We start from the raw sequence: 11611 nt of genomic DNA on the forward strand, positions 1-11611 counted from the left end.
ATTATAAATTAAGTTTTCAGCAAAGTTTTGTATATGTAGCAAAACTATTTTGAGGAGAGCAGCAAATTGGGTCCTTATGTTTGACAAAAAAAAAAAATTGGAAAATTCTGTGATATCGAAACAACTAGTATGGAAAATATGAATAAATACATCAGGCTTATAGTTCATACATGATAGAGCTGATAGCTGAATTAATCTTCTAGCTGGTCACAACTCACAATTAGTATTGTATAATTTGTTTATTTTTAATATGTATATGACAAATATAATAACTAATGAGTAAACAAAAAAGTATTGTTTTCATTTTATTAATTGTAGTAGAAAATATGTTATTTATAAATAATTATCAAACCATGACTGAAAATTTATTTGTTTATTCCTTGTAAAATTATTCACTATACAACAAAAAATGCACACTACAATTTTAACAATTAGAACCAACTAAACCAATAGCATGTGAATTATGTCAATGTGCAATATAATGGTACATGAACTAATTAAGCTACTTGATAATCACAAAATTGATTATTTGGTTTAATTATAAAATTAAATAATAAATATAGGTATACGACACAATGTTAATGTCTGAATCTGAAATGGAATATAACAAATAAGCCGATCACAGAAAATGTAAATTCAACATAAATTTACTTAAGAAAAATTTGATTTGAAAAATTACTATAGTAAAATAATCAGATAAAATACAATTTAAGCTTTGAAACTTTCTAATTATATTTAATAAAGTTCAGTATTAACTATATCAAAAATTGAATAAAACATTTTTATTTTTATTTAATATTTCATTTAATGTTTGAGTATAAATAACAATAATATGTTTATAAATTAATAGTGGAATGAAAAAATAATAATTATTAAACTACTACAATGCAGAAAAATAACTTATCATATAAATTTAAATAATATATTGCGATTGAACTAGGAACTGAATTATATGTAAAATATCAGTTATCAATTGCAAAATGATAACAATTTTTTGCCTTAAAAACTTACAGAATTATATAACTGATGTTAAACAAACACTATATAATATAATATATTACCTCAGTTCCGAATGCAACCTTAATTTTTACTTAATTAAAAAAAATTACAATTAAAGTAACTATAGGCTGGTTTATCCCTGTTTGCCGAAAAAATATTAAGTTATTATTTTTAATACATCCACAGCCTTCTATTATTTATTATACACAATGTTGACATTATTTTCAATGTATAACACTGAAAAAAAAAATTAATTTAACAATTAGTATATTAACTTGAGACTAGAACTATATGCTAAATTAAGTGATTAACTTCATTATCAACAGAAGTATAACACATAACAAAACATATGAATTTAAATTATAGATTTTTAATTTTAAATCTCAAGGATTATATATTATTTTCTTAATGACTAATTGTGATGATCAGACAATGTATATATTAAAACATTTAAAACCAACAATTAACTAATCAAAAATCTTTAGCAACAAAAATAAAGACAATTTTGTAAAAAATCTATTAGCTGTAATGTTGCAATTATAATAAACATTTAAAAAAAAAACACTGACCAGTATTAAAAAGAATGTATTCTAAATAAAGAGCATTTAACACCATGAAAAGAAAGGACTTTTGTTTTGAAACCTTTGAGTAAATGTATCACTGAATGAACGGAACTTGGAGGTAGTTCCCACATGACCTTTAGACCTGGAAAACAAAATAATAATTATGTACAAAACTTGATTAAACTATTATTTTATAAAACAATCTTTTAATTTGCTATAAATTGTAAATATTGTCTCAAATAAGAGTAATCTCAGTCTGCAACTATCTGCATAATAAGTATATAAGTATGCCTAACACACACTATATACTATGGTCTCAAGTCATTTACCTATTTATGCTAACAACCACCTAGATTACATTTTTCTAAAATGAACACAGATAAAAGTTTTTGGCTATGGTCAATTGTCAGAAATAAAGGCTGAAGATAAAAACCAATTGACGGTTGTTGTCGTAACTATAAGGTTACTCTTATACAAGATAAAATATAAGTAAGAGAATAATGTTTAAACAACTCTAAATTATTAAGCCTATGGCATAATCTAAATAAGTAAGAAATAAAAAGAGAAAGTATAGTATACCTTTATATTAAATATTTACTACAATGGATAACAGTATCATAATATTATGTTGGGTTCAGTTTAAATTAATCATAAGTAATTATTATAGAACTAGTCAAACATATAGTATTAAGCTTTTCAAAATAAAAATATGCTAAATAACAGACAATAACATAAAATTTAATGTAGAATATTAAGATGTAAGGTTTATATAGGTTTTTTTTTATATTTAAATATTAAAGAAATTAGGAACATTCAAAAATTCAGTGTTTGTTAAGTTTAAAACTCTCATAACTGACTTTAAATCAAAATATTATAAAAAGCCTATAGGGCCCTATAATATATTCGGAATAAGATTGGTACCGAACAGCCGACTTGTATGCACGAGTGTAGCTTTGTTCCTATGACTGAAATGGTAGGAGAAACATATGACTGTCTGACACTGCTCTTTTTATTCTGAATAGGCTATAGATAATATTTTTACTTTTGAATTTAAATATAGGACAATTCACTCTAATAGGTACTAAAAATAATAGAGTGAAATTAATTATAAAAAACATTATTAATGAATTATTCTAAACATAAATTTGCTATGTTAGGTATGTGTAATAGATGGAGGCAACACTAAAGATAATAATGTTCTCTTATACTCTCTTATTAATTTAATTTATAAATTATATTTATAGAAAAAATATTCAATTAATAATTCAGATACTTTTAATAATATAATATTATTATTAATATAATTTAAATTATAATATGGATAAATGTTTGTATATTTAATAAAAATAATTAAGAACTGTAAAGATCAAATTATAGATACTGAATTAATGTTACTGTTATTACCTTTCAACAATGACAGCTGGCATTTGAACAAGTTGTACAGGACTTTTGCCATCTTTTAGAGCTTGAGTTAAATTTAATATCTGTCCACGCATAACACTCATTTGCTTTTCAAACATATGTCTATCAAATCCTTTGTCCATCTGTAAATTGAAATATATAAACAATGATAAACTTTGCTGTTTTACATAAGCACTGACAATGAAGGCTAATCCGAGCATATTTGTTTTTCAATTCAGTCTTTATGCAATAAAATGCATTTATAATTTAAATCTTAAGCATTGATAATTCAATCATTTTTACTAAAAAAACTTTAAAAATCAAAAAAGTCAAAAATTATAAATTAACACACATTAACACTAAAAAAGACATCATAACACTAAAAACATTATCTAAGAAATATGATGTAGGTCTTACATTTTAACACTAATTATTTAATAAGATACAGGCGTTAGAAAATATGCGTGTGACATCATAGAGCCGAAGTCAGAACGGTGACGTATCTTTTACGTGCAAAAGTGTCTAGATTAACACAACAATTTTAATCGTTAAATATAATATTTTTTTTAATTTTTTTTATATAACCATAAGCGTATTTTTGTGTTTATGACACTGGTGTAATTATAATTTTAATACACTTTCTAATTTTTTTATAGTAAATAAAAATATTATAGTCAATTTCGTAAAATTTGGTTTTCCCGAAAATACGACGCCAGTCTTGAACTCAATAATTTTACAAAAATATAATTTATAATATGCATTCAACAACAAAATATATTCATTTTTAAATCACACAATCGTCTTAAGCACATAAATATACTTCGGATTATGAAAATAAAATTCTGAAATACTATTTTAAGTTATTAAAATCATTGTGTAAATCAAACTACATTTACATGTAAAACATAGGCGGCTGCTCAGTCGTTGGCTCTATGACATCACGCAGCTATTTGTCAACTCTCATTATCTTGTTGAATAATCATAGTTTTACCAAAATGTTTTTCATTGTGTTGACTACAATAATACACCAATAAACTTAAAATTAAAAAAAAAAATGTAGTGTTGTGATGTCCTTTAAGAAACACAATTTTGATTCAAAAAATGTATATATTTATTTTTTAAACAATAAAGTATAACAGTAAATACTGTAATTCCATTAATTATCTCAGTATTAATTAAATAACAATTAAGTTATATAACAAGTTAATTATTAAAAATTAAAAGAAATTACCAAATTCTTTGTAATCTTTAACTAAAATTACAAATTGAATTACCAATTTAAATTATTACCAAATATAATATATGTATTTGTGTAAAAAAAACTCCAATAAGGATGTGATGTTTAGACCATTAATAATATCACAGAGGTTATCTCATACTAAAATCATTTTAATTAAATTTTTTTAAGAAGAGTATAAATGATGATAAAGATGATCTAATTTAAAAAATCCTCAAATCTTTTCTGGGATATGCTAATTATAATTCTTTTTACCTTAAACAAAGTGTAAAGATCATCACACAAATCTTGAACAAAGTTCATGTCTGACAGATAAGGCAATACTAGTTCTTTTGTATCCTTACTGAATGGAATCTTTGCTTGTGGAAGCCATGCCCAATGATAGGGATATGCACGCCATGAGTCAGGATGTTTAAATGGAAATGCTAAGCCATTATCAATAGCTGCTATCTTTATGTCTGGTTCTTGAACACTATTCCATTCCTATAGAAACGTAGACACCAATAATTACTAAAATTTATTAAAATATTTTTATATAAACATAAAAATATATGATAATTTAACTTACATTTGAGCTTTCACTGACTGTAGAATTTGTAAGGCTAGCATTTGGGCTTGAGTTTAAGCTTGGTTGATCATACCTAATCAACCAATTATCATTACCTCGGTCAGTGTTTCGAATAATGTAATCTAACACAACTAGCCTTTCAAATTGAATTTGAAAACGGGATTGAAGATTTAATGGTAATGGAGCTAATTCAAGTCGCCTAAGCCAATATTCAGCATCTTTATAACCTTCCATGAATAATTGGAAGGATCCTATCTAAAAATAATAATATACAATTTATCAAATAAGTCGATTAAAATAAAATTTACTTTACATACTTTGGGCCTAAGACCAAGTCTGTTAAAACGCCGTCCCAATTTAGGAAAATGATCATTAATGGCATGTTTCATTCTCGTCTTCTCTCTATCTATACGTCCATAATTGAATGTCTCACTAACCAACTTTGCAACCTTAGTCTTAGGTACAATATTCAATCCAAGTTTAATTGATACAAGACTTGCACCAGCTTCTGATAGGTATCCTTGATTAGGTATTAAACACGAACGACCAAAACAACAAGGACAACAGTTTTTATGTAACCATTTGATCCATTTCGGATTCAACAATCCATAAGGTTCTTCATCTTTTGGTTTGAAAACACCAATAGTTTTCTAAAGATAAAATAATTTGTATTAATAATTTTATAAGCAATTGACAACAATAACAATCACAATATATAGATTCTTTTTTGTCAAACATCTGGAATTTAGTACTTCAGTTAGCATTATAACAATTTACTTTATAATACAGAATATTTTCAAATAAAACTTACATTATTTGTATCTTTGACAAAATAGCTACCACTGGACCCTTGATAAATACGTTCAGGGAAGACACTATTATCTATAGCTAACTCTGATTGTTTAATAACATAACTGAATGCCGGATCATCTAAAAATAAATAAAATAACATATTAATTTATATTTTATTGTAGTTTTATTTATACATATAATAACTTAATAAATATACGATTTACCATAGTTTTCATAACAATCATAATCAACTATAGATATATCTTCAAACATCACGAGTTTAAAACACTATAAATTATAAAATTATATTAAATTGCCTAAATTTATCATGTGCCTTACTAGATTTAAAAATACTAAAATAACTTTATATTCCAATACATATAATAATGTAAACAAGGATTTAAATATTATCAGTATTTAAGATAAATAATAATAATATTATGTATTAACATCATTCATTATTTCTACATAATATTGACGCATTTAGTCAAGTACTTAAAAAGGTGTGGTATATAATTGAATGAATTTCTCATCATAATTTAACCTATTACATAGATTTGATAAAGAACACAAACATTATACAGCTTTAATCAAAACCTAGTGGTAAACAGATATAAAAAAATAACAATTAACCTTTAGTTATTAACTTTCAATATTAATAATAACTGATTACACAGCATAATATTATAGTATTATATATTAATACATATAATATAATAGGTACCTTGCTCAATATTTTATCATATCTTATAGACACATTATAAAGCATTGTAAAATATACATGCATAGTTGATTAGATCAATAAAATAATTTTAAAAGTGAATAAAACAGCTAGTGGTTGATAAAATAAAATACTAAGAAAAACCAATATTTGTCAGAATTTATATTACCAGAAGGAAGGTATTAGTGGCATTATTTTTTCATCCATTCTAAAATATATTTCTTTTTTTTTTTTTAATAAATACCATAGCATAAGTTCCAAGGATAAAACATTCAAATTGTTAATTTAATATCTACTAAAAATAAAAAATATTATTAAACTATTTAAGCTAAACTGATAAAACTAAAAATTCCCAGCAGTTATTTTAGCTTGATAAATATTATTATTCTTAATTTACATACCAATACCAATTCAGATAAAATAATATCATTGTACCTATTATACTTAAAAATAGTTATTCATAATTACTATTACTATTATTATTATTACTACGTTCAAATGTGAGTGAATTTTTTACGGTAGCCATGAAGGTAAAAAAATAATAATATATATATATAACATTACATTTATGAAAAATATATATACCACCATAAATGTTTTATGCAATATTAGTATTAACTTGCCATATGGTAATTATCCTCAAACTTAAAATACATATAGGTATGCTGACTCATTGTAGAATAATATACCCATTAAATATAATTTAATGTTTTTCTTTTATTATATAGATACTCCAACAAATATTAAACTTGCCATTTAATTTAATTATTATGGTAAATTCATATTTTAGTTATATTTATTCTATATTGAATTACTTTAATCAAGTATTTTTAATGAGGGGACATAATGCTCAACATAAATCACCCCTCATGTGAGAACTCAAAAAAAAAGGTTAAATTACAATTTAAACTACAGATGATAAAACACATTTTTCGTTATTGATTATGTATTGTGATTTGAAAATTAAAATATTAACATTGTTAAATGTTGTTCTTAAGAATGATTATATAAACAATACAAGTTTTGTAAAACATGAACACATTATGTTCTATGGTAAAACATAAACAATTAGGACGTTTAATATTATATTTTATTTTAATAATTATGTAATTAAAACTAATTAAAAATATATTAAATGGTAATAATAATGAAATGTTATTATGCATGAATGAATACACTTTAGCAGATTAATATTAATTGTTAATTATAGATAATATCTTGATGCATTTAGTTATTACTTAATACACAAACTATTAGAGGTTGATTAATATTTTATAAATTAGTTAAATTAGTCTTATTACTAATATCTCGTAATGTATATGTAAATAATACATATTATAATAATTAATAACGGTGTAAATACTAATAAACAACAAGGTATAAAACTAAACAGTAAATACCTATTTAGAAGTATTTTTCTATTAACAGATTATTATAATATATATTTTAAAATAAATCAATTTAGTTACCCGGAAAATGATTATAGCCCGGAGCATGATCCATGCGTCCCAGTAAAGGTTGATTCTCTCTATCTTTGGCGTCCAGATTGTCGTTTAAAGGCTGTTCGAACTCAATGTCAGGTACGATTGGCTGGTAAATAGATGTAGTAGGTGACGGTTGTTGTAGTATACCGTTGGGTTGCAAACTATCCTCGCTCATTTAGACAGTCGAAAACAAAGACTTGGCAACACAAGGACACCTGGGAAACTAGTATTAGGCCCACAACGAACAAGGTTAGTCATATATTCGATAATGATGCGATAAACTAGACAGCCATATGAAATCGATGAACAGCATAGAAAATATAAATGAAAGAATAAATTTAAACGGAATTAAATGGATAAAATAATTATTCACAATTTGAAATCAAAATGTAATACCTAGATAATCGTAATTCGTAGTAGAAATAACTAGTAATAATAATAATTCTTTTAAATCAAACACAGACAGATGTTTTTTGAAAATGAACATTTGCTACATCAGTTCAGTTAGCTTTACTGTAGTTTGCCTATTACCACTATCTTCGTCCTTCGACGTTGTCCGACTGATAAATGATAATGTAGGGAACAATAATTGATTGCGCACATTATTCCATGAAACGACAACGTTGTACTTCTTTATTTAATAAAAAAAAAATCAACAATAATTTAGTTACGTCTACGGTTACAGTCGGTAGTCAGTTGTAATTTGTAGATATAATCACGATTACGTCATACTCGTCATAGTCATACACATAATATATATTATTATAAAACAATGTTTTTTATTATGTCATATGTACTCCATATGGACATGTGGTCAGAATTAATAGACTCCAATACCTAGGGTAATATACTAATAAGTGCGACAATGTTTATATTTTATTCGTGGTATAAAGTAATAAATAACAATAAAAACTCATAATAATAATAATAAAACAATTCTACTCTTACCTAACTATTAACTAACTATAAACTAACGAGTCATCGCTTTTTGCAAAAATTAAATGATGGCAGGGGCGGCTTGTTATAAGAATACTAGGAGCGACTGCTCCTGCCCCAAAAATGAGGGGAAAAAAGGTTTTTAAAGGTTCAAGCATAATTCATGACTGAAGATTGATCATTCAAGTAAAAATAATTCAAATAATTGTATCTATATCATCAAAAGTAAAAGTTAATGAAACATTTAACTAAAAAAAAACCTAAAAATATTACATTGGTAAATTTAGTTGGTAGGTGGGTTGTTTTGAAACTTGCTCCTTGAATTTTTAAAACTCAACCCACCACTGAATGAAGGGTGCTTAGCATCCTCAAAAATGCCTAATCCCTCCCCCCTCCAAAAAAAAAAATTAAAATAATTGTAACATTATTATTCCTTTATAAATACTTTTAAACTGAATTTTAACTGAAAATAACTCCTTTTATTTTACTTGAAGTACTTCGTGAACATAGAACGGTAACTGATTATCATTACATTAAAGTTTAATAAAAAAAACCTTGTTACCAATCCATAATTAATTGAAATTCGATAAATCAAATCAATCATTTTAAAACAATAACTTTTAAACAAACGAAACGGGTAATTTAAATAAAAAACGTTTGAGTAATACTGTAATAGCTATTAGCTAATAGGCAATAGCAGGTATCAGATAAAATTATCACAGGTGTACGATATTATTAAATTGCTGTTATAAAAAATTAATTAAAAGGGGCATTGTAATTATTACTTTATTCAATTTTCGACCAAATAAATTTCATTAATTTGTTATAATTTAAAAAAGAATAATCACAGAAACTTGAAATATTCATCGAGATACATAACTAATCATTAACTCAGGTACATGGTATGATCTTAAAAATATTTTGACTCTTTTTGAGCTATTTATAGATTATTAAAATTTCCTATTATTTTTATGTCAAAAAAAAAATTTCACCCCGACAAAAAACTTAAAAATTTAATACAACTCAATAAGTTTTTCAACATATACATAATACTCCGAAAATTCAAATAATTTTTTTAAGAGTGATTGTATTTTACGACATGGGATATTCATTCGTATAATGAATAATAATGATTTCTATTTTCTCTTCCAACAATTGTTGATATTGTGTTCTAATTCAAAAACGAATATCCACAATTACTAACAATTTTCAAGTTTAATGTTAGCATTTAGTATGCATTAAAATAGCATCATTTTTAAATATTTTGAAAAATTTACACTATTTATACCCGTTTGTAATTTTAAATTATATATTTTTTTAAATATAAATTAAAATGTATTCACTGAGACGAAATTCTTAAAAATTTAATATAAGATCACACATAAGTTAGTCTATATTCCATAAAAATTGTTTTTAGCCGGCGTGGTGGATAGGCAATTTTGATGATTTTATGTTTCGAATATCAAATTTTGTATCTAAACCCTTCATAGTTTATAAATACAGTGAAACTTCCGTATAACGAACTTCTATTTTACAAAATTTTCTGTTTAACGAAATATTTTTAAGAACTATGACCTTCATTGTTAATGAATACGTAAATCCTCCATATTACGATTTTTTTTTTTTGTTGCTCATTCGACTTTGTTATATACACTTATACAGTTATACAGTGGCGAATTTATGATTTTGTCTAAGGGGGGATATACGTTGGCAAACATATAATTATTAATTTCCTCTATCTACCATTGGGGGGGGGGTACACTTACCATTACTACGGTTTCTCAAAAATGTTGAAAATTTATATACTTATTATCAATAAGTACCTACACATAAATTTATATAAGACTGTATTCTTTTGTTTTGAAGATTTATTATTCATTGTCGTTTTTTTATAAAATGGAGAAAACCATAAGAATACAATAGTATTTAGTGCTTATTGATAAATATACAAATATGTATAGGACGAAAAATCAAAACAGTAAAAAAAAATGCACCAGCCAGTGCTCCGAACTTAAGGGTCTCAGGGTCTCAATACAGCTACTAAGGAAGGGCCTTTTTTTGGTACTTGGCCGGGGGCCTGGACCCTGAGAAGGTAAAGAACTAAAGACCGTTAGGCAGCTGCCTAGTTTGCCTAGGTGGAAGTTCGGCACTGGCACTAACGCGAGTGTTCGATTATAATGAATAGTGAATTATTATTATGCTGGATTAAAAATGAACTAATGCAATAATAAATATAAAAATAATTAATAATTCGTATTTAATGTTTAAGTTTTTTTATTATTTGTATACCATTTAATTATTAGAACTTATTATTTAGAATGCCTATTTATATATTATATATACAATATACATTCGCCTTGTAATATGTTTTGAAATAGCAACCAAACGCTTATTATTAAAAGCATAATAATGACGATTGACGGAATTTTACGATTTAAAATACGAACTGTTTTCAATAATATACATATTTAGCAGTAAGTCGTGTATTGACTACGGCCATCAACCATAATATTTCCAAATTCTTAAAATTTCAATATTATAATAAAATGTAGTTTTCAATAATTTTATTCTGTATTTCTATAATATATGTACGATATTATTAAACCTATCAAGTAAAAAAATACCAATGGGGGATCTATCCCCCCCCCCGTAAATACGCCACTGCACTTATATGGAAGTTTCACTGTAATATTATTATTATTTTATTCTCTATTTTACCTGATTACAAAAGAAAGGCGAATTTAAAAACTTTTTAATTATGTAGCTGTTCCTATGGATAAAAAGAATATTTTATTTTTTAAAAGAGTATGTTTACAAATTTAGATTTATGATTATGACTTATGTATATGCTATATAGTGTATAGTATATTTTTAGTTTGTAGTGTGTATCATAATCAGAACTAACTTCAC

At 25.0% G+C, this 11611-nt stretch overlaps 1 protein-coding gene across 3 annotated transcripts; it reads right to left on the reverse strand.

Annotated features, from left to right (window-relative positions):
- Positions 1-354: 354 nt before the first annotated feature.
- On the reverse strand, positions 355-8305 carry LOC132931305 (phosphatidylinositol 4-kinase type 2-beta). 3 transcript variants are annotated; one of them, XM_060997379.1, is made up of 8 exons: positions 7751-8305; positions 5580-5698; positions 5086-5418; positions 4769-5023; positions 4456-4683; positions 2967-3106; positions 1569-1704; positions 355-1236 (listed from the first exon to the last, which is right to left on the reverse strand). In XM_060997379.1, exons 1-7 carry the CDS (start codon positions 7938-7940, stop codon positions 1605-1607), a joined length of 1365 nt encoding a protein of 454 aa, XP_060853362.1. In that variant the 5' UTR covers positions 7941-8305; the 3' UTR covers positions 355-1236; positions 1569-1604. The 3 variants fall into 3 exon arrangements, with proteins under 3 accessions (XP_060853362.1, XP_060853355.1, XP_060853363.1); XM_060997372.1 differs by having other exon boundaries at positions 355-1704; XM_060997380.1 differs by lacking the exon at positions 7751-8305 and adding an exon at positions 5785-5923 and having other exon boundaries at positions 355-1704.
- Between the last annotated feature and the right edge of the window lie 3306 nt (positions 8306-11611).

Source organism: Rhopalosiphum padi, chromosome 1 (assembly GCF_020882245.1).
Source record: "Rhopalosiphum padi isolate XX-2018 chromosome 1, ASM2088224v1, whole genome shotgun sequence".
In the NCBI taxonomy this organism is placed as follows: domain Eukaryota; kingdom Metazoa; phylum Arthropoda; class Insecta; order Hemiptera; family Aphididae; genus Rhopalosiphum; species Rhopalosiphum padi.